This window comes from Apteryx mantelli, chromosome 2 (assembly GCF_036417845.1).
Source record: "Apteryx mantelli isolate bAptMan1 chromosome 2, bAptMan1.hap1, whole genome shotgun sequence".
NCBI classification, from domain to species: Eukaryota; Metazoa; Chordata; class Aves; order Apterygiformes; family Apterygidae; genus Apteryx; species Apteryx mantelli.
In genome coordinates this window covers 129,026,323-129,051,191 of record NC_089979.1, presented here as the reverse complement: position 1 = coordinate 129,051,191, position 24,869 = coordinate 129,026,323, and the positions used below count along the sequence as shown (strand labels likewise).

General features: G+C 37.4%; 1 protein-coding gene across 5 annotated transcripts in view; it reads right to left on the bottom strand.

Annotated features, from left to right (window-relative positions):
* Positions 1 to 24,869, bottom strand: part of SATB1 (SATB homeobox 1) — a 76,571-nt gene that overhangs the window by 43,244 nt on the left and 8,458 nt on the right. For all 5 annotated transcript variants that reach the window (XM_067291520.1, XM_067291522.1, XM_013941422.2 and 2 more), the window contains 5 exons: positions 24,554 to 24,730; positions 23,620 to 23,746; positions 22,769 to 22,892; positions 4,198 to 4,309; positions 1,023 to 1,477 (listed from right to left, as the gene is read on the bottom strand). In XM_067291520.1, the coding sequence (XP_067147621.1) occupies positions 1,023 to 1,477; positions 4,198 to 4,309; positions 22,769 to 22,892; positions 23,620 to 23,746; positions 24,554 to 24,730 (995 nt within the window). The remainder of the gene's footprint in view (positions 1 to 1,022; positions 1,478 to 4,197; positions 4,310 to 22,768; positions 22,893 to 23,619; positions 23,747 to 24,553; positions 24,731 to 24,869) is intronic.

Sequence of the window (24,869 nt, the reverse complement as noted above, 5' to 3'; positions counted from 1 at the left end):
CATTTCAAGAAAGGCCCAAACTATAATTTTTTATTATATTCTACAAGGGACAAATATTTGTTCCTTAAATTTAAAAATGTGGAATCCAAAGCCAATTTCCTTACATATATTTAAAAAACTTCTTATTAAGAATCCTATTATATTTTCTGTTAAAACAGATTTTTTAAACTTTTGAGATCTTATTATTTGCATTGGATATACTGACATTTTTCCCATAACTTCTGCTTGATTAAATTCCATGCAACATGGCATTAAGTTAAATTCATAGAGCAGAATAAATTATAACAGGGTTAGCTTCTAAAACAGGTGTAAAAAATAACACATTTTAGTGTTACTTATCAGCTTTGCTAGGGCTAAAGTTTTTTTCTGCACTGAAGAGCTGAAGTATATGCTCTCATGTGGACATTGGCAATCTCAAAACAACAAACTACAAAACCACATGAAAGAATAGAAAACCTAAAAATAAAACTTTTATTTTTTCAGTTAAAGTCTTTTCAGAATGTGCCTATGAGTCATATTATTAAGATTTTCATTAGAAAATAATAAAAGTAAATGTAAATAAGAATAAAAGACTATTTCAAGAACATCTAAGAAGATAGGTTGTTCAGTGCATGTATATGGTCAATATAGCTATACCTTTACAACACAAAAGGCAACGTGTTGAGTGGCTTTGTGAATGGCATAGAGCTGTTTATTTTCCTTTCCAGAAAAGATTAAGTCATTCAAAACCATCACAACTGGAAAGGAAAAAATACCTCTAAGAACAGTGGGTATATCCACAAATTGGGTCACCGGAGATTAGTATACTTATCAACACGGACACTGCCAGGAAGTGTGGTTCATCCACAGGAGCTAAGTGGCAGGGTAGAAATGAGGAAAGAGACTTAAAAGGTAATAATTACTAAATTACTGATAATTACTGAAAAAAAAGAAAAAAAAGGAAAAAAAAGAGAAGGGACTCTCAGATTAAAAACAAACAAACAAACAAACAACCCCCCCAAAAAACATCAGAAAACACTGACCTGAGTTCGGTTAAAAGCCACACGTGCAAATACTGCCTGTGAGATTCCTGCTCGTTTCAGTTCATCGCGGACCCACTGGTAGATTTCGGAAGACACCTCTGTGTTTGTTGAGACCTGCTGCTCCAACGGCTTGTTCATGGATCTACTGACAGGAGGAGGGTGGTTCAAGTACTGTTGGTTTAAGGACTGCTGGGCTAGAAGTCTGTTCACTGCATACTGCTGGTTCAGCAACTGGGCCATTACCAGCTGCTGATTTACCAGCTGAGGGCTAATGGGAGTAGATACAAGTCCAGGGTGCAGGTTTGGAAGTGGGGTCCGAACGGATGGTTGACTACCATGAGAAAGCTGAACAGGGGATGGAGGCTGTTCGGCTGTGTTCCCTGGGACTGGCTGCTGACCGAAGTTGACATGGTTGGCACCTTGTTGGGATAGTTCAGAAAGGCTATCCATCTCAACTACGGCGGAAAAGAAACATTGAAAAAGCCAACATAAGACTACGAGGTACTGAAAATCGTGCACTTCACGCTCCTCACAAGACATGCTAATAAAAATAAATAAATAATCACATCGATGTCCAAGCTAACTGTACTGCCCATCCTAGTTCATCACTGCTACTATTTTTTGCCTTCTCAGGAAGGTGTAGTAGACGTTAAAGAAAAACCCAACAAACAGTCCATCATCATCATGGAGCCCTAGGACAAACTAGCAAAACATCAGAACTGAAACAATGTGCTGGAAACCACATATGGTAAAGGAGTAACTTTTCCTGAGCGCTATGCAAAGGTGCAACTTAACAATTGCCAGAGAAAATGTGAGCATGTGGCTGCAGAAAGCAGACATACAAATGATGGATGTAAAGTACTTGAGACCGGGGTGGCAAGCAACTAGGGAAGCAGCATGGACATGAGATGGGAAAGCAATCCATATGCTGCAGAAAATGCGTGTGAAACGATGAGTGTATATACAGAAAGGGAAAAGGGGGCTGGTATTGGAAAGCACACCCAGACCTTTGTGAAAGGGAAGGGAAGAGAAAGAAGCCCCCAGTGACTAGTTTTGTTACTCCTGTGGAGTCCTCGCTACTCTATCTACAGTTCCCAGGCACTGGAAATCTGTAACAAGCAGGACGGGGTGTGGACCTCTCCATGCTCTGCTCTTTTCTAGATGCAGCATCAATTGTATGGGACTGCTAGGAACTAGTATAATTTATGTAAATTACACAGATGGGCTGCTTTATCTTGCAACCATGTATGCATCTTTCTTTTTTTCAGTGACTTGCAACATGGTTGATTTTTTTTCTTATATTAACTCATCTGCCTTGACACACCCTCTTTTTCAATTAACACACTTCTTCAAACTACAAGAGTTCTTCCAGCTCCCCTCTTGTATACAAAAAGATGATATACAGTAACTTCAGGTTAATGTAAAAGTGTTTCACTTTTATCAATGTATGCCACTTTTTCATTTTAAACAATCTCAGTTCTAGATTTTTAGCAATGCTGGTTTGGAAATAGCTTTAGGAAAATATGTGTTTATTTAAAAAGCAAAAATGCAGCATCTTCACAGAATTGCTGTAGCAATTTTTTCTTATACTAATAGAAACATTTAAAAGGGGGGAAAAAAAGCAGTATCTGTGCTTTTCATAGTAATTATGATCTTCATTAACAGTTATTCAGTAAAAGGTCACCCTGTCCTCCAGAGGGATGAGAACTGGAAGAAGAAACTGGCACCTGGATTGCCACCTGCACCCCTGCCTTCCCCCTCTCTCCCATCACGGGCAGAAACTAAAAAGGCAGGTTTGTCTGCACAGAGGTCTGGTGTCTAGAAGCGGGTTTCAGTCCCTCAGCAAAGCACCTTGTCCCTGTTCCTTGTCAGTGTGGCTTCAGGGACACTTTGGCCTCTCTTCCCAGCATTAGGTTACACAGAAGCAAGCACACACACACACACGCGTTTCATATATACTAGTTTCAGTGTCCCCAAAAGAGCAGACTATGAATCTGTCCTGGCAGGTCACATGAATTGCAGCCAACTCTGTTTGTCTCCGGCCCTGGATGTGAGCACACTCTCACCACGTTCCCTCTGCAGGGTTTGCACCATGCATAGCGCTTCCGGCAAGAGCTTCCCTGCCACCGAAGTTGGAACGGTCACATCCCCCCATCCATAACCACGCTGACTGGTGCATGGACCACCTGGAACCAAGTTAAGTCTTACCACTGACTTCGATGATCTCGGAAGACTATAAACTCTTAGAACAGTTCAGCGTTACGCAGAAGGTGCAAGACAGATTAAGGAAAGAAGCCGCCTGTTTTCAGTAGCGGAAAGTAGAGATCAACCCAAGCGGGCCATTCACTTGGAACAGTAATTCAAGCAATTATCACAAAAGTGAGGCATTGTCTTCATTACTGCCTTAAGCTGTAAAAGGCAAGGAACCCATTTTGGTAGATGAATGATTTTGCTTCAAATACCGAAAGCTAAAACAAGCTCAAAATTCCGTCCCAGTGAGGTCCCATTTCTTCATTCCATTGAAAATTATGTAGAAATTTTCTGATATAAAGTATTCAAAATTATGTTAACAGGTTTAAGAAATAGTTTTAAAATGGACAATACAGAAAGAGAAAGATTATTAAAGAACTAGTGTACCCCTCTGTTAGTTTTTTTTTTCTCCAGTAATTTACACATGCTTATTAGAACAGGCAAAGAATTGTCCCAACTATTGTTTAAAATTAATTGAAACCAGGGTCCTGAAGTTAGAGAAAGATATGAATTTATAAAAATGTAGCACTCTTGTTGGAAAGCAATGACAGTTATAGAAGACTGTTTCTTTAAATATATGTTAGCTAGCACAAGAAAAAATTCATACATTAAAAAGAAAATCAGTCCGTCACACTTCTAGGAACACGTTTTTTAAACAATTATTCTAGGCTGTAGAAGATCTCTACATTTACAGAATGACAGCTTTACATCTCTGGCAATCCAAGTCAGTTTGGCTGTTTCAATAGCAAATATTTATTTAAATGAATTCTTTCACTATATATGTACTTTCTACATCTACTCATCAAAAGCATCCTAAACTTATTGTGAAGGGACCTGGCTTCTTATGTGACTGTGACAGACCTCAACATGACACATAATGGTATGTATCCACCATCATGGCAACTTTTTTTTTTTTTTGGCTTACCCATCATATCTTTTGCCTTCTTGAAATGTTTATACCACCTTCCAAATTCCTGACATTTTGCTGCTGAGACATTTGCATAGTAAGTGCTGTTCACAATGGAAGAAATCATACTCTGTGTGAAAAGGGGAAAAGAAAAAAAATCATCTGTAATACATAGCAGTACAAGTCAAAGCGCAAATTATTTCAATTGTTGAAACCATTATAGTTTTAGAGTTTGAGAACCATGTTGCATTTTTAATCCTATCGTCCAAAGCCTTTTTAAAAACTCATTAATTGAGCATTAAAACAAACCAAGGTATACTATAAACTAGAGCAAAAAAGCAGACGTACTAAGAGAAGAACAAAGTTATTGACAAAGACACATCGAGCAATGGGATGGGCTCTGAACTGAAGATGTTCATCTTGAAAATGTATTTTTAGTACTATTTCTGCTTTTAAATTCATTTGAGCCCTCTGATACCCACAGAAGCTTACAGGTCTACAAACACTACACTGTTTGACTCCACAAATGCAAACAACAACCCCAAATATACATGCCCATTCCCTTCATGCCATGTTCATACAGAGTTGAACCCAGAAAACTGTAAGATCAAAGTTAATCTGAATCAGCTGATAGCAGGACACAGCAAAGTGGTTTATAGTAGGATAAAATACATACGTAACAGACCAAAACAATCCCAGACTTGCTTTTCCTAAACAGGATATTTAAGTGATTCACAGAAACAGGCTTATGGAAAACTCTCATTGTTGTGTCTAATTCTATAATTGAATATTAGCCATAAAATATACTACAGAATGATAGAGATGATTTTTTCTCAAAGTGTTCCTGAAGTATCAGATAGCAACAGTGAGAATTTTACCTTCTGCTCAATTTTAGCCAATTTTAATACAGTGGAATTTACAATGCATAAAACTTTCAATTCTAGTACATTTTCTTACAAAATCAATTAAGACTAAGCCTTACAAAATGAAGCACTGCTCCAACCTGAAAATTATACTCAGTATATGATGTATGAACAACAAAATTAGTAAATGTAATTTCAGTAAACTGAACTTTGCCACCCTTTAGATTTTTATGTGGAAAGTAGTTACTTTTAGCTTAACTACAGGAATTGTCCAGCATATTGAGAAAACAATGACAGTCAAGAAGACAAAGCCCTGATTATTATGTTTCTTTGCTATTCAGCATGTAACATTTAGCTATATTTGTTCTGTTGTAAAATCTATGTACAGCATGAACCCTTTGTTATACAAACTGCGATAACCACTAGAAGAAACAGTTTAGAGTAAAAATGCAATAAATATTACTATAAGACTGCCTATTATAAGGCTATTCCAGCTTCTGAGTAAAAGTGCCTTGATTATTGATCTTAGTCAAGTTCATTATAACCATTTTTTTTCTAACATGTTACTCAGTAACATGCTATTTGTGGAACGTCAGTACTGTTAGAGTGAGGCTGTATTATTCATGCCACGCATGGATACCCTCTACTCATCAGGAAGCTATTATTACGTTTTTCTGAATCACCAAAATTCTTACCATTCCTTGATATTAATCTGGCATTTCTGAAATTAGCTAGAAGCCTTTTGTCAGTAGTATAAAAGTAGAATGAAATCTTGGTAGATTACTGTGACTTTAGCCTGAATGACCTGAACCAAGCTCAGCTGAATCCAACTTCAATTTCCAATGTAGTAGCAGTATCATTAATGTCTAATACTTAAAAAAACTATTGTTTAAAGTCTTTTAGAGATTAAGCCATTTTAAACCTGGGCACACGATACATAAGGCATCATTAAAAATTACTCCTATGAATCTGAACTGACAAATTATGCAAGTACATGGACAACTGCAAACACAACCTACGCATCTGCATGTGCAAAATGGGGAGCTGCACATGTAATGGGCCATTTTGCCTGTATTAGTTTTTGCATATTTTGTGGTTGTAATTTAGATTTCAGGGTCGATCCTTTTTATTTTGATTCTGCCCATTTCTGATGTCTTCTCCCATCATTATAATTTTAATAAGCATGAAAACACATATATTAATAGTAATTTTAGTGAATTTCCTATTACTAATGAAGATGTTTGCCTAAGATTTCCTAGTCTTCTCATCCACGTCATTTTTCAAAGAAGATATACAAATGACATGGCAGTTTGTGACATGCCCCGCTTCCTTGGGAACAAATTTAATGCAGTTACTGTATTTTACAACCAAACAGGGGACTAGACTGTTTAAACACTGTTAGGAACTCTAGCTTCCTTGACATGATATGAATTTGAGATTCTGATGGCTAATATTAGGATTTTACTCTAGATTTTCAAAGTAGCAAGAAAAACAAACCACAGACATTATCAACATATTTCACAATTACAATTATCCTGCTTTTTCTTTGAGAACACTTCACACAAACATTTAAGTGATATTACCTACGCTAAGAATCCTCATCAGGAGGAATCAATGATTTATTTACTAATTCACTGAAGGCAAAATTTTACAAGCCAGATAAAATATTACTACCTTGTTAACTCGGAAAATAACTTGACAACATTGAATTTCATTGTTTCTATTCTTTATTTATTATGTTGTCATCAAACTTGCAGTCATGTCAGTGCAGAGAGATGCACTTCCCTGTAGAGACTAGCAGAACAAACTTTTTGGAAGGCAGTAGTCAACAGCTACCAGAAAGGCAATCCCTTTACGTGCCTGGAAATAATATTATTTCTCATGTATATTATCTGCAAATTTTGACCCAATCGCTTTGCCAGTGGATTTCTATCTCCTGTCTGCAGACTTTTTCTTTGGGGTTCATAATAACAAAGCTACTAGAAAAGGCCAATTCCTGAATAGTTTAGTGGCAGTTTACATATATGGATGCCCACTATGCTTAGGGCCTAAACCTGAACATTGAAACCTTCTTAGTTGTCTTCAGAGATCCACAATCTAGACTGGAGGAATACTGAAGCTTTTCCTCTTTCCCAGATCACCACCACATGGGGAGCTTCCCACATCTCAGTTTAGATTTATCAATAATCAAAATGAGAATGGTCGTATTTGAAAGATATTATATTCAAGTACTACCGTACATAGACATACCTTATCTGTGAGTCACAGAGGCAGATGCCTTCCATGTACAAGGAATATGAAAGTATCATAGAAATATCAGACATATTCAAATGCATCATATTTATCACTCATACACTGATTTCTTTTTCCCACGTTGCAAAGAAAATTGATAGAATGCAAAAACTGGTCACAGATCCACAGATCTAACATTTCTCCTACCAGTTTCTCCTTGAAACTTAAGTTGCAAGACTTCCAGACCACAAATTTCCCTCTCTCATCTCCTTCCAGCCCTTCCCCCAAACAGCGCACTTGCAGCCCTTTTCTGAGAATCAGAAGATCTAGTCTGAAATGGTGCCACCTTCACAGAAATCCCACTATTCTGGAATGATACCATCTGCTACAGCCCAAGTGCTCTTTTTTTAGCCAAATAAGTTAATTATAATTAGGCATCCAACAACTGTGTGGAGGTAGGGCTAGATTTGTTCTGAAGTTCAGCTGAGGTTCACTCAGTGTAGCTTGAACCAAATCCCATTCTCTCAGGAAGATTAAATATCAAGAGATTTGAAAACCAGACATCATAATTTCCCAAGGAAGTTGGGGAACACTCTGGGGAAATATGTTAAATCTCAACCAGAATTCATTTTGAATGCCCACTGAATAAAAACTGATAAAACAGTGGCATCAGACACCTTTTGCATTGTGCCTGGACCTAAGGTAAGGTGCATCCTGCAAGACAAGAGGAGGAGTTGAGGGTTTTATATGCTGGCTGGTCATTTCAGCCACCACTGCAGATGCTACGAGGGAGGCATTTCTGAATTGTTTCTCCTAACCATGCTCACCAACCAGGTCAAGCATTGTTCGATCATCTCTAAAAGTATACTGTTGTCCTTTTTGCAAAACAACAAAAACAATGTTAATCAGGTTAATTCAATCATCTAAACCAAAACTGTTCATGCTTTTCTGCCAAATCAACCAACCACAGCAAAATCTGTTATCAGTGATTGCTCAGCTTCCAGTCAAAAAAGCTTTTAACCCCCACAGTCCCAAAACTTCCCCTAAATAACCTTAAAATTATTTTTATATGGGTGGAACGAGGTTGTTTTCATGCCTCATGAAGGGGCAGTTGGGTGGCAGTATTTACACGGAACAAATACATACTAACAGACTCAGCAGTAACAGACACAACAGCTTCCGAAAACAACTCAGTTGAATTGGATATTGGGGATTCCTTTGCAAATGAGACATCCCCCTCAAAAGAAGCATTGTAACCAAAACTTACTTAGGCCTTTCGGGTTGTTTAACTAGGGGAAAAAAAAAATCCAAGCTTTTTTGCAACTCATTCATCAGTGTTTAAAGCTTCAAGCCTGCTCAGTGAAAGGAGCAAGGGCTGCAACAACTTATTTACACAATTATCTAAATACGATTAAACAGCTGATGGACAAATATTAAACTGGAAAATGTATAGTCATTTCAGCTTAATGTAATCCTCTTTCTGTAAACACCCAAGATGATTTTTTTTCAACCAGAACAGTCCTGACATCTCATAAGCCTAAGGGTGAATAGCAAGAGATTGTTTTTGATAGTTATAAATATTCAAAAGACATGCAGACCATCTGCTTTCATAATACAGGTAAAGCAAGACTGAAATGGTGACTGCTGTATAAAAATGGTTCTTTTAACAAAGTCTTCCTCTCCTCGAAAACTATAAAGACAGATGTCAAAAACTGTTTACACAGGGTAATCAGGAGCATGCAAAATGTAATATTCCTTTTACACACAGTGCTTGCTAAAGAGATTTTTTTTTTCTTTTTCTTCCCATCTGTGTGTTGCAACACATTTCTACAAGTTAAAAACATTTTTTCAAACAGAGATCTCATGAATACCCAAAAACATGCTATCTGGTTTCTGAATGCTAATTAATTTCAACTAAGGAATCTGATTCCTTTTTCTGTAGGAAGGAACGCATGCTTTTGAAATGGAATACTTCAACAATAACAGACACTGAAAACAGAACACCCCACAAGTTTAATTTTGCACTACTTTGACACTGGCTATTTTCACAACTGTTTTACATACAAATCTGCATCTGTTAAATCGGGCTATAAGACAGACAGGAATAATTCTCCCTCTTTCCAAATGAGATTTTATTTATGTTTTATTTTTTATCAAGTTTTTCAATATAAAGCCTTATAACAATGTAACGGTTTTGTCAAGTGCAGTAGAAGATACCTCATCTTCCAAGCAGAATATGAACAGTGCTGCCCATAAACCCTACAGTCAATTTTCAGAGCTGAAACACTAATCTTGACAGTAACCTTTTAATGTATTATATTAATGGCACAGAGGCGTTAAGCACCTTTTTTATAATTCTCAATAAAATGAACATTTACTGAACAATCTGTCAAACTACTGGCTCCATTTTTTAGAGCCAAACTTTTAAGGCTCTATTCTATTTTCACTTCCATAAATCCTCCACTTTACATCCCTAGACACCAGCAGGGTAGCACGTTCCAATGCTGCAACCAAAGAAAGAAAGAAAGAAAAAAACTATGAGCCTTTGTCCCTAGATCTAGTTTGAATAGTGATAAATTTGCAAAACAGAATAGAACTTAAAGATTTGGGGGGGGGGGATATTTTCACAAAGCAGAAGGACAGAGGAACTTTGTTTCCCTGATACTAGCCACTATCAGTAGCTTTTGTTTTGTAGCATGTGGATTTAAGCATAGAAATCACAAACATCAATTTTAATGCAAGTTGAAATCTTAGGAGTGTTTCTTTTTTAGGAGACTCTACATTAATGTTTTTCAAACGAGAATGGAACATTCAAGCTCCAAATGGATAACATACTATTACCCCCGAATGAAACATTTTAGCCTGTCTGAGCCCATGCCAGCCCACATGCTACAAAAACACAACCAGGGCAAAATGTTGTTCTCAGTGTACTGATATGGCAGAGAATTATCATCTGCCACTTTGAATAAAACCAGACCTATAGCTCCAAATACCCAGCCATTAGTTGTTTTTTGAACAAGGAATCACAAATGGACAGCTTAATTGCATATGAAGAATTACATTAAATTCGTTGGTCCATTACCTTGAACCATAGCAAGTAATGCAATGGAATTTTTTGTCATATGCCCTATAAACACATAGAATAAGGAAGAAAACCACAGATGGACAGAGAAGAAAAAACCTTTTGTTTGTGCCTTTGGCATTGCACTGGGATGGCTATCTGACCTCTATACTGTTGCCAGGGTCAGGAGAATTAAGGATCTGCATGGCAAATGGTGGTCATATAAGTCAAAACTGCCTAAAGGCAGATTTAAAATGACAACACAAGCTTTTTTCAAGACACAAATGCTTCTTTCCTCCTTCCTCCTATCCTTGTCAGCCTAAATTATTGCCTCCTGCTTTTCTGCCTTCTTATGATGTCTTTAAGGGTTATGAACGTACATATTAATGTAAGCATAAAACTACATTGAATTTAATGAGGGAAGATATAAAACAAAAAGAACCCCAATAAATTATATATATATACATATACCCCCACACCAGAAGATTTTGAAAAGCAGAAATGAGGATTCAGCATCTGAAGGAACAGATCCTTGCACTGCTTTTACCATTTTGTAATATAAATTTCCAGTTGCTGCATGACAGAGCAGCATTCTCCCAATGTTTTCCCAGCATCTCCCACTGATGGATATAAATAAAGCTCAAATAAAAAGCTGCTTTCCAAGATAGTAATCTTATATCTACAAAGGTTAAAAGCTTAAGAGAGAGAGTTAGGTAGGTGGGAAATGTTAATTCAGATTTGAAGAACATAACTGCTTTACAAGCTTTATGGCATGTTGCCCTAAACTTAAAAAATAGGAAAGAAAAAGAAGTCACAACCCCAAATCATAAATCATAGGGAAACATGAGACATTTTTGTCTTCATCATCATCAGGTGTCCAACACGATTCTTTATCAGCATTCTAATTTTTATTATGTACTATTTATAAATGGTGGGTACTTAACAGTAAAAATATTCCTGGCTAAACCCTTCCTAAACCAAGTTGCATAAAATATAAAATGCAAAACGTAGTAAGTTATTTCTTGGTTTACTGAGTGAAAATGGTCCTTTACTTTCACGCAACCCTAAAATTTTGACTCTGCAGTGCTTTCACCGGAAGTGCTCTGACACCAGAGAGAGGAGTCCACGGGTAAGGAAAGCTCTATTTCAGCCAGGAATCTGCTCAAAAAAGCTTACGAAGTAGCTAGATTAAGGGATCCTTTTATATTACTGTTTTAGCTTGAATTAGGAGCATGCATTTTGAACGGACTCTCCTAGTCATTCCAGCTCAGGTTCCCATCACAAAGCCGCCCGAGAGCACCCAGGGAGAATCCCTTTGAGATGAAAGTACAAAATCGGAAGCTGAGCTCCAACCATAAGCAGTCTCAGTCCCTGGGACCAGGGCAGAGCTGCCCTGATGTGCTCCAGCCCTCCTCCCCAGCCCCATGTCGTGGAGACCGGGCCCTCAGCCCCAACTGCCCCCCTCGCCAGCCTGCTCCTATTCCTACATTAGCAAGCGGAGCAGCGTGATATGCACAGCTGGCATTTGTCAACGCTTGCCTCTTCTCCTTGGCCGGTTGGGGATGAGGACAAGGGAAGCTGGAGCCCAAGAGGACAACACAGGTTGCACACAAGGGATGCGCCTACAAGGCAAACCAGTGTTTCTTGTACAGGAATAAAGTTTGGCATAGGTGGGGTCAGATCTTGGAGATCTCAGACTGATCTGGGGAAGATTTGGAGGAAGAGTGTATTCCTTTGTCTCAACCCATGGTTTCATACCTTCAATCTTCCTGTCAGGAGGATTGCTTTTATTATATTGTATAAATATTATGTATAATATAATGTAATAATATGTATAAATATAATGTATCTATACATTTTCCTAAGAGAGATGCTAATAACTGATCTATCCTCAACCAACTGCAATGCTTATTTCCCTCTACAGATTTTGTAAAAGGCTCTTCAAAATTGCTTAGTATTATCCACCAAGCTAAGGAAGATTTCCTTGCTGGGAAATAGGACATGTTTTACAGCAAGTCTCTTCTCGGATTCCACTGTTCTGCTAGGCAAAGCATCAGATGTTTGGCATGAAGTTGAGCCCTAAGGCACAATGTCCAGACAAGAAGTCATCAGACTCAGTAGCACTAACAGTTGTCTTGCTGAATTTCTTTTGGTGTTTAGGATAAGCCCTTTCTTTGATCTCTTTTCCTTTTCTTACACAAGTTTTTGCAGATTTTTTTAAAGCCAGAAGGGACCCTTATGAACATCTATTTGGACTCACATAAAACAGACCCTAGAATTTCATCCAGCAGTTTCTGAATTTGATCAGGTTACCTGTAGCTGAGCTAGAGCAAACATCCCATATTGATCTGAAGACTTCTTGTGCTGGATCTTTCACCACATCCCCTGGTAATCCATTTGACAAGTTTTTTTTTTTTTTTTTTTTTTAATGTATGACTAGCTTTTAGTTTCAACTTTATTGATTTTGCCCCTAGTCAGTACATCTCTTATGCCCCTGACTGCTTGCTTAAATACCCCTCTAGTGCCAAACGTAACATCCTTTGCCTATGTTCTGTTAAAGGGTTAAGTGGCAGATTTATTGTTTCAGGCCATGTGTCTCTCTGAGCCACCTGTACTCAGACTCTTGATTACTCTCAATCATATAGACCCCAACTCTATGAGGATATTCATCTTGCTAAAAGCTATGAGTGAAATCCTTTCTTTTCTGAGAAAATTGTAAAAGTTTGCTATAATAAAGGGAAAAGGAGTTATACCATAAAATTTTCTATGGATTCTTAACTACTAAGTAAAATGACATGCAGGTGACGTTTCAAGCAACTCTAGGTTAGATAAGATGCTTGTTTTTCCTCTGTGTTGCTGCCTTTCACTGGCAAGAGATTTTGTGAAAAGTCTAGATGCTCTGAAGAATTGATAGAGTGTGAAACTGGATGAAGGTATCTCCAAAGACAGCTTTGTGTGTGGAATATGTATGTGGAACACATGCAGTTTGAGGTTCTACTCATTCAAAATATTTTTGTAGTTGTCCCACATTAAAAAAAAAAAAATCTAGATTAGGTCTGTCACAATAAAACTTTTCCTTTAAAAAAATTGCAGAATAGGGAACAGAGCTTTTGAGAACTTGGGGGCATCCCAGTAATGGAAAACCACAAAGATACTAACTGGCTAGTATATTTTGGTAGGATCTTATTGTTAAGTATATTAAAAAACAAAACAAAACACAATAACAACCCACAATTCTCAGAGAGTCTGGATATACTAATCCAAGCACACACACATGCTAGGTAAACTTATAGACCTGAAGCCTCTCCATCTCCAGGAAGGAAATTGATACTGAGGTCCTTTGCAAATGCCTCAGTCTTATCATCAAAGTCCATCCTTTTGCATAACAGTTTGCTAAAAAAGTATCAAATCCTTGGAAAAGCTCAGAAGATGGCCAGGCCAGGCACAGGTTATGCTTTAGCCAGCCCTCCCCCGACCCATGGGAAATTGTTTTTTAGAAGTTTATTAAAGAATTGAGACTCTCAGTGTAGGAAATCTTAACTACTTAAAAAATAATATATATATATTAAGACATGTCTATGAGAAGAGTCTTTCATGTGTTCCCACCCTTGGGGAACAGAACTTTTTCTTTCCGACTAGTCTATTCCATGGCTTGCAGTGAGGCAGGTCTGAGGTTGCTGCTGTCCTGAAAAACCTGTCCTCTGATAAATGCTGCAAGGCACCAGAGGAATCTGATACCATTTTTGTTGTTCTTAAAGAAGTGTCCAAGGAAAGAGAGACAAAGCTCACCCTCACCTTAGGATTTCCTACCATGTCCCCTAGAAAGAAAAAGGAAGAATCTAATTATTAATTAAAAAAAAGGGGGGGGGGCAGGAGCAAGGTTTGAGAGTTTTGCTCAGAGTCTTGGATGAATACATCTCTTTTATCTCTTTTTTTCTAAGGTATGGTTAGAGCCAAGAATTGAAATGAGTCTGGTCTGTCAAGGCGAGAGGTATCTCTTAGTACTACCACTCAAGAATTGGGTCCTGCTTTGCTTTCATTCCTGTCAAGTAAAAGATTATTATGAACTCAGTTTTCTCCAGGCGAATCTTTATGTCTACACCACCGTGTGCCGTAACACCAGCATACATCAGCTTTAAACCCGCTAACAATAAGGCTACAGCACCTCCAGAATTTGCTCAGCTTTTGGGTAGGTTTTATAACCACACTGATCTCTGTGCCTCCCACCACCACTAGTAATAACTGAACCAGTTAGGGAAGGTCTTAATCACTGCTGTGACTGGTTTGCAGAGATGTAGACATACGTATCCACTTGCCCTTTAAATAGAAAGCTTAATTGGCTATGTGGATAGCAGTTTCCTAATGGACAGAAATTAAACTCCATTTAATTCCTGAGCAGACACTTCCAATATGCAAGGTTTACCACACATTTGGAGGGGGGGTGGGGGGAGGAAGAGAAAGAAGCCGCACGCACAACTCTCTCTACCTCTGACAACCACCGCGGAAAAGTAACATGAGGACCAGAATGGCATGAGTGTGGCAGGTGTGAATTGACCTGCACTGGCAAAGCTGCGAGCTGGGAAACTTCCAAATCACATGGTTGTGCAATACTTGGCTCCAGTCAGTGCTATCATGTTCCTTATTAAAAAAAAAAAAAAAAAAAAAAAAAAAAAAAAAAAAAAAAAAACACCCTTAAAAACATGTACATCAAGTTAAGGGATTAACTGTCAAGTGACATTGCTGAAACAGAGACAATATATTTCTTTATTGTTAATGAAATTCAGCTAAAAGTGAAGGAAGTGATAAAGAAAGTACTGTTTTGTAATGTATTTTACATAAGAACATAATATAGAAAGGGAAGTGCAATTAAATCTTAATGTGGACTTTTTTATTTTTAGTTTATCATCTGGTTTACATTTTGAGCCCCTTTGCAGCAGTAAATTATGCTGGCATTTCTTAGGGAATAACTGCCATGTTAATTTAGTTTAATAAAATAACTGACAGTGAAAAGGGGGAAAACAAGCAAGAAGAGACAGTCCCCCCCAACACACACATACACTCCTTATCTTTAGCTAAGTATTCAAACACTTTCTGTATGAATTGTCCACGGTCCAACTCTGGCACCATGTAATAATACAATACATAACACACTACAATGCAATCTTGGATTTCTGTAGCGCCCTTCATGCAAGCATCCCATGGTGCTTTACAATCATTATGAGTTAAAATTAAAACTGAAGCACATACAATTCCTAATAGAATCATTTTAAAAATGCTAAACAGAACAAATAACTTTTAAGTCTAGATTTAAAAGTCCCAACAGTCAGAGCTTTCCTTGCTTCAATTGGCAATGAGTTCCAAAGCTTGGGAGCAAAGCGACTAAAGGCTCATGTTATGTTAAAGGATCTCTCATGTTGTTTATACTTGTACAGTACTCTATAGCCAAAAATTTGCCAATAAGAAGGAAGAAAAAAAAAAAGACTTATTTGTAGTCTTGCTTTAAGGAACACTGGAGGAGTGGCTTGTTAACCCTCTAATAAAGTTATGGAAAAATCAAGGGTTGCCTTAGGCCAGGAATTGCCTGACTGTGTTAAGAAGTATGTGAGAAATAGGAATGAATACAGAATTTTGTAGCACTGTATTACTTCACTGCCTCCAAACCCACTAACTGTAAAAAAAAAAAAAAAAAAAAAAAAAAGGGCTTTTATATATAGAAAAATATAAAATGAAGAACATCACAGCAAACATTTAAAATACTAGTTATTTTATATACTTTTTTTCAGGACCACCAAGACAGGGAAAACAGAAGCCAAGTAGTGCTCAGTTCTACAACATATGCACATTTTAGAAGGAAAACGCATCAGAAGAAAATGTATTATGTTCCTTTTTTATCCTGTCACTTCCCTACAACTTGAAGACCATATGATGCAGATAATCATTCACATGACAGTTCTCAAAACTGCTGAGATATAATTCAAAGTGGTTAACACAGAGCAAGTAGGGAGGACAGTCACAGAAATACTGCTATTCCTTAAAAAAAAAAATAAATAGATTTTGTACTCTGTTCACAGGAAAGCTTGGACGAAGACGGCTGCTTATATGCTAGTCTCGCCCTACAGCTGACTTGGAGGAGAGAGGAAAGAAAAAAAAAAAAAGGATGAAATAAACACTAGCACTGTCTGCCTGTTGGACTCATGTCCTCTGTCTCAGAAGCAGAAACGCGTGAGACCTCACGACAGCACAGCTACTAGGGGACACGCTGACACGTTACAGAGTCCTCCAAAGTCAGAAATGGCATTTATTTGAGAAACATGCTACATCCCTCCTCCTCCTCACAGTAAGTCCAGGCCCTGTATTTTTTTCAGGAGGCAACTCTGATCTCATCATGATATTTAATTCTAATGAAGAGGAGTTTTAGAATGGTGCATCTATAAACACTGAGAATCTTTAGATACAAATAAAGAATATAAATCAGTGCCCAAAATATGAAGAAATTTGAGTTTTTAAGCTCAACTCACTGTCCTCAACTTAAACATGACATTATGATGTCAATCAGCAGCAAAATTTAACTCAGAGGCCTTAATACAGAGCTTACACTGAATAAATAAATATTGATATAAGGTAACAGAGAGAAGACAAAGCATCTATAAGATTAACCATTAAAAAAAAAACCAAAAAACAAACAAACAAAAAACCACCCTGTGAGTGTCCTCCACACCAGCGTAACTTTTAAGGCTCACCTCGAGGCCTCGAGCACCATTCACAGCCTGTCTGCTGGGGCTCATACAAGAGCTGCAGGGGGGCTTCTGCAGCGCTGCCCTATTTCTAGGGGCCAGGATCCAACAACAACTCTACCAATATTAGTATTTTAGTATTTAATGTTCCCAAACCCCACCAGCAACAGGCTCTGTACTTCACAGCATATGCCCGCCATAGCTGGATGGCGCAAAAAAAAAAAAAAAAAAAGGCACAAATTTTCATAGTTAATGGAAAATGTTTTAAAAATGGAGATCCCATGTCAGCTTGTAGAGACACAAGACTGAACGCTCTTGAGCAATTGGGGAGTGGGTTGAAAAGGCCCTGCCTGCCAAAACCTGAGTCCAGGCCCTCAAGGACTTACTTCTCTAAAATAATTAATGACATCTTTAAAATCTAAAGTACGGTAACATCCAAAGTAGAAAAAGGAGCTGCATTCCTTACTGAGGTTATTAATTATTGGGGGAGGGGAGGAGAAGGGGGAGAGAAAGAAGGGAAAAGAGGAGAGACTCGCAAGCAACAAAGAAATCCAAGGACTTCACCTCAGGTCTAGACAGGTAAAATTAAAAGGGGAGGGCAGAAAAGCCCCTTCAGTTTTGTAAAGAAGGATTTCAAATATGCTCATAAAAAGTCTGTATTTTGGCAGCTTTTACTAGCTTGCTCCTTGCTTATTTACAGGTCTAGAAATTTCAATTTTAGCAACCGCAATTTGTGTTTGGTTCTGATTTTGGGAGGGGGGCACACGAAGGGCTGAAGAGTGTTCAGAACCGGAGCCAGGAGATTGAAGAGGAGTTTTATTTTGCTACTTATTTGCTATGATGGCCAGGTATGTAGGGATCAGGTAAAGTGAAAAACTTTTCTGTTCCAAGCAAGCTTCCTTCCTGGCATCTCTGTCAGACGGCATTAAGTCTGCAGGATATCTGCATAAAACAGCATGCAAATTCAGGACAGGATATTGAACAAAAAGGAAAGTATTTGATATATACTGTGCCCATGTCACAGGCAGTCAATCATTCATTACAGTACGAAAGTTTGATCAAAATGCAGTCAGGATAGCTATATTTATTACAAGTGCCAAACTATTCAGATTTCAGTACCATAGCAGCACTTGCTCTGTGTGTGCAAACGTTTTACAAAATGCATGTGGGCTATCTCTTTAACTGGAAAAAGTCCTTCCCCCGATCATCATGAGCAAAATTATGCAAGAGATATTGCAGATATTGGGGTTAGGGAACAAATATCTTCAAAATTTTAAAATATCATCATCATGCATACAAAGGACTAAGTCCATATGTATCACTGGTTCTGGATATATTCCTTGGAAATACTGCATTTCTACTACAAAACAAACAAACAACACCCCCTCCTCCCCATATAGACACACAAAGCCATGAGATGCTATATGTCAGACCTTGAACCTCTTATTGATAACACACTGGCTATCAGTGAGAGTTCAGCTAGGTACAAGCAGTTTCAAAGGATGAGAAAAAAAAAGAAAAAAAACCCACTTCACATTTTGGGATACTATGAGGGAAGAGAAAGAATACTTTGCTTCACAAATGCTTTTAGAGTGGCTTGATAAATTAAAAAGTGATAAAACCCAAGCCTGTTCGTGAATACTAACCAAGATCTTTTAAAAAATCTTTTTATAAAAGCAGCTCAGGTGAGAAAATACCCATTGGAAAGTCAATGTCATTTGATCGCTGCCATATTTTTCAAAGCAATGCCTACATACTATTTAATCTCTGCAATCTCTTAGTTTGGTAGAGGACTTGTTATCTTCCTTTCACAAAAAAGGTTACAGGAACTCAAGGAGTACATCTAAACATTCGAAAGCATACACTGAATTTGCTCCAGAATTATGGAGAGAATTTCAAGCCTTTTCTGAAGCAAACAGCCCATGTTGCTTTCCTCTTGCTATAAAAGCTTGTCTAAATATATATATGTGTGTATGTATATGCATATATGTATGTATGTACATATATAGAAACAGACAGAGAGAGAACAAGTCAATAGGGACAAAACAAAAAGCTTATTAATGACAGACTAAATAGGGTCAATAATGTTTCAGTTCTTTTAATTACAAAAGTAGCAAGAAACTTTTGCATTAAAAACCAAAACAGAACAAAACAGTGAAAATGAGTATGAAAATGCTAGAACTAAGATTGAGTAGGGAGATGAAAGGAGTAACATTAAGTAAATAAACACAAGAGGCCTGCCCAACTGATCACTTGAGAGCAGCTCCCACCAGACTGAGGTGGAGTACAGTGTCTGTGCAAGGGGTTGGAAATAAGAATTGATGGTACAGCAATTTATTTACAACTCTTTGGAGACTAAAGAGCCAAAACAGGAGGGAAATGAGTTCTAGGCCACTCATGAGATGCACCAGTTTAATGGAATGCAAAAGATGGCCCAAAATTAAGCCCTAGATTAAATTCCAAGTCTCTTTCCCCATCAAAAGAGGCCTGGAGAGGAAACAAATGAAGCGAGCCTTGCACATCAAACACGAGAAGTGTCTCACTCAGCATCTGCATACGCTGCTAGTCGCTAGCAATAAAATCTGCAAACCCAAGGAAAAGTATGAAAATGCACTGCAGCTCATAATCCAGAAAAGGCTTGGCACTGCCATGGGAAATTTGTAATGTCCTTTTATCTTGCCTGCTGAATCCCAAAATCTGAGAATAATTCAGAGCCGTGCATTTGCTCCAACCTGTCCTAAGGACTCCAATTCATGTCAACAGGGATTCCCTGAGATGCAGGCTTATATAGTAAGTGGTAAGCCTGGCCTTCAGGGGTGGCTACAGCATTCTCTGAGTGAGGCAATCACGGTGACTTCAAAAGAGACCATGTATTCACCTCTCCTAATGAGAGCAAGAGTCACAGAGGTTTTTTGTTTGTTTTTTTTTTGTTTGTTTGTTTGTTTGTTTTTTACACAGAGGAGGGTATGAAGAGCTCATACCTGCTCACCCCAAGGTTTTAGTGTGACAAGAAAACAAATGGCAAAATAAAATAAAATAATAAAAAAATAAAACTAAAGTGAAAGATGCCATTAAGTCTTCCAGGCTCTATAATTAAGACAGACTGGATCTCAAATACAGTGTGCATCTGCCTACATATTTTAGAGCCATTAAATATATCTGCACTATAAAAATAGTTTGCTTGTTTTTTTGTACACAAAATATCAGTATTCTGAATAAATAAGAGCAATTTTTTAAGACACAAAATGCAAGGTTAACTATGAAAATGCTGTAAATTCTAAGTTAGGATGAGGATTCTCAGTCTTCCATTCTTAAATTTTGCATTGGAGATGCCATGCAAATAGCAAAGCAGCTTAAATACTTTACCAGAAATCCTTCCGTACCGACACAAAATAGAGTATTGCTAATGACAGAGGCAGAAAATGATAACTGTTCTCCCTTCAACTTTGAATCATTTTTCTGTAGTTAATAAATTATATCCATAACAGCGTTAATAAGTTATGGTAAGGGGTTGATGCATTAGTTTGCATTTCTGATGAAGCACTTTATATAGCATTACCTACGTCCATGAAAATACGTAACAGGAGAAACTATTCCTCTTTTCTCAAAAAGTCTAGTATTAACATTTTGGCAAATCCTCTAAGGAAACAACGCCTTCAGGCTTCTGACTTGCTCTTGCTTTTGACCTCTGTTACGGGAGCACACCACTATGGACTTCACAAACTTCAATATGTTTAACAAAACACAGACACTCTTAAATCAGTCTGCTTTGCATGGCAGCGATATACAATTAGTTAGGCAAGTATAGGAAGCATTCAGATCAATTTAGTTATGTGGAAAGGACACCGCCAGACCAACACATTTAGGTACTGCAGGTCTCCTCTAAAGCTCTGCAGGTAAATGGGAAGATTTAAGCAGGCTGATGGGTTCTGGATCAACCACTATGACAATCTATTTTTTCCAGAAGTTCAGACAAAATATACATATTTTAAAATTGACATGACTTGGTCTTTAAAGAAATGGACTACAAGAAGAAAAGCAAACCCAGTGCTGCTAAAGATAAAGAGATGACAAAAGTCATAAGCGTGCTTTAAACAACAGAAAGCAACTCACAGCTCTGAATATCTTCTTTTACAAATGCAAAAGTACAAAACAGTAAACAAACAAGACAAAATTAGAGTTCTGTAATCTTGGGTTTTGGTAATCTCAGGCACTATCATGAAGGATCATTACTAGACATGATATATTTTGCCCATTAAAATTTTTATATTGATAAAAAAATCTTCTAGGTAAAGAAAGAGTGCAAGTCCTTAATTGTGGCCAGTAGCATGATATTGTCTCTAATGAAGTATTCCTTTAAAAACAACTTTTCTTTTTCCTGCTTTATCATTGCATCACCTACATATATACATGAGTCGCTATGTGAAACACTATGCTTAAATATAAATAAAATATTCCATCTCTATAGAATTTGCTTACTTTCCATCAGTATCAAGTGAAAACTAGCATTCGTAGACCAAAATGGAGAAAATCCCAAATTATCTGCAGCCTCCATGAGCCAGCAGTGCAAAAGTTCATATGCTTTTATAGTATAGTAGGTACATAAAGATAACTTCGCAGACATATTACTGGAATGGTTTGCAACCAGTGAAAATAATTTTGATTACTTCCACTTCAAAACTTCCTACATTGTAGCCACATCACTGAAAACAATCTAACCATAGGGGAAAAATAGCAATGGGGAAACAGCCTGCTAATATATCTGCTAGAAAGACAGATAAAGAGAGAAAGTGTGATCCTGTATAGATTAACTGAAGTCTTTTGGAGACAAACACTCCAATATTCAGAGCAAGAGAAATAAAATCCGTATAAAAATAATTCAACTTTCTTAACTTCCTTTTTCTCCTCCCTACCACAACCAGCATCACTTATTTGTGAGCTGAATTTCTGACTCCACTGCACCAAAACAAAATGCATTTTAAAATCTTAAATATGAAGCCCCCCGCCCCAGCATCATTGGACCCTACTGCACAGAAAAATAAGTGGCTTCTTCGCAGCAATTTAAAACAATGACAAAAATAGAGAATACGACCAAAGCATAAGGAAAGCATCCGTTCAATATTTAGCAATGCATAATTTGAGATTTCATTTTTGTTTAGGTATATTTTGATTAGAACTAATAAATGGCTGATTTTCCTTTGGCTGTTTGCAACAACAACACATCATCCAAAGAGCTTTATTCTTTATTCCCCTCTCATATAGCATGCCAAAGACTGTCTCATTTTATGAATTAGCATTTAAAACTACTGTAGGTTATCTAACAAGCATTCAGATTCAATAGTACTTTTGACAGCAATAAGTAAAGAGCTTTTTAACATCTTGAACACATGTGCTTGAAAAAAGTAGTTACATCAAAGCAGTTCAAAGACTGAAGACAAAAACCAGTTAAAATTCAGTTTGCTATGAGACAATTTTAGTGTGGTGTAAACAATCTTTCACAACTCCCCTTGGGAAACGTTATAAGACTATGTTCAAAATGAATCAGGCATATTTATAAAGATCATGAAGTGGTCAAACGAATTTGCATTTTTGGCAGATTCACTCTACAGATACTACTTGCTGCAGTCTGTAGAAATCTCAAATCTCACATCAGTGTTGCCTATAGTGCTTTATTATTTATTACATGTTATGTTAAGTACCTGTGAAAGGGGACATTCCTTGGCCAATGAACTCTGGTTCATATCCTTCAGTAAGTCCTTCAGAGCATTTCTTACTGTTGTGTGAGACCATTGTTCAGGAGGCAAGTCTTCTAGTTTAGGGCAACTATTTGAAACACAGATTAGAAAAGGGATTATTACAAGATTGCATCCTGCTGCAGAACATTCCTTTAAGACAGACAGATTTCATTTTGCGCATCAAGCAGATGCATCTGGAGATTGCTCTCGGTCTCCTGATTGTTCCGATTAGTTAATTACTTTATACAACACATCTGCTGTATTGATGCATGAATTATACATCAGCTGCATGTGGCGACTATTTTTTCATGTTACTTCTACCTTCCTGCTCTGATGCGCTTGGTAAAACAATTTAAGGTGTAATGCTTTCTCACGACTGATCATGAAAAGCATTAATATATTTACCATTTTTTTCTTTTTTGTTGCCATGAAATGTAAGAACCTAGACAGCAACAATAAGTGCGAGCAAGTCATTCTTTTACAAAATGCACACAGATGGTACCGTTCATGATATGCAAAAATATTTTTCTCTTAAGTAAACTTTATGTAAAATGCCTTCTTGTAATGCATCATTTAATTGACTAAAATGCAATATACTTTTAATGAGATATCCAAAGAAAATCTATGTATCAGAGCTACAAAAGTTTTCTGCAATAGTATGCTGCAAGTTAAAGAAGAATTACAGTAACTAAAAAGGAATTTAGATAAGCCTTTGTACTTTGAGCATATAGCACGGGGGGAATTAAATACAAGCAATATTAACCATAAGAGCAGACGAGTAACAGTTCACGTCCCAGAACTGGTATGCAACTTACCTGTGTAACTGGATTTTCAGTGTGACCACATGGTACACATCTTGCAGCATGTCTGCTACTGTAGCATCAGGGGCATCCGTCACATAGGAGAGGGGAACTGGATTCCACTTCCCAACCTGGATTAGCCCTGCAGGGGGTTTTGGGTGGGAAAGTGGGGAGGAAGGAGGACAAGGAAAAATTGGAAAAAGTAATTTACCTGTTAATTCCTAGCAGCAAAGATGAAAATCTGATTTTAATAATATCACCACCTTTGTTTCTAACCTCTAACTTAAATTTGTCGAGACAAAAGAGTCAACACCTCCCCTACCCCCCCCCCCCCCCAATACTCCACCCACACACCACCAAGGACATTCTCCATCTACACTATGAAATTATACAAATGCTTTGCAGGAGAGATTTTTTTAATTATGTATAGAAGCATATTTTCTTAAGTTCCCATGGATTCAATAGGGCACGATATAATAACTACCATTCTTCTTAATAAATTATAAAGGATTTTTGCAACGCAAGGATTGGGTACAAAAAAAAAAAAACTTTTCAGTCTATAAAACCATCAGGAACAAAATAAAAGAAACAGAGCTGGATATTCAGTCATAAATGCAAGTTGACTCTCAACAGTCCATCTGCTCAAATATGCTTTACACTTCCTTGTGGATCCTCAGTGGAGCAGATTATTAAGGTCAATAAGCATACTAATGATTCAGTTGAAGTCTTAAAAAAAAAAAAAAAAAAAAAAAGATTCTACCTCAACATTCCCCATGATCAGAACATGCTCTAACGAAACAAAAACATATTAAAGGAGGGAAAAAAATACAGAGACAGAAATGTGCAAGAACTTTAAGTAAAACATGCATCACATTCCTGAAATTCGGCCTCTCCCCCAAGACCCCGCAAACAAGCAGAATTCACTGTACAATTTCAGAATCTTATTTACCTTTTGCTTGGGCAGCAGAGCTGTGAGAATATCCAAGTGATAGCAATGCCATTTCAATCAGTTGGTTGAAAAGCATATCCTTCCTCACCAACACAAATTCTGCATGCTCCTCCTTAGAATCATACTCAATGGCATTTTCATAATGTTCCACTACACAGAAAACTGGAAGCATACTTCCTATTAAAAAAACAAAACAAAACAAAATTGAATTTAACGTATTAAGCTTGAGTTATAGTACTGTAGGTGGGTCTATAAAGCGTTATATAAATAAAACCTGTATGAACAGGCAGATGAGGCATCAAGAATCATCACAAAT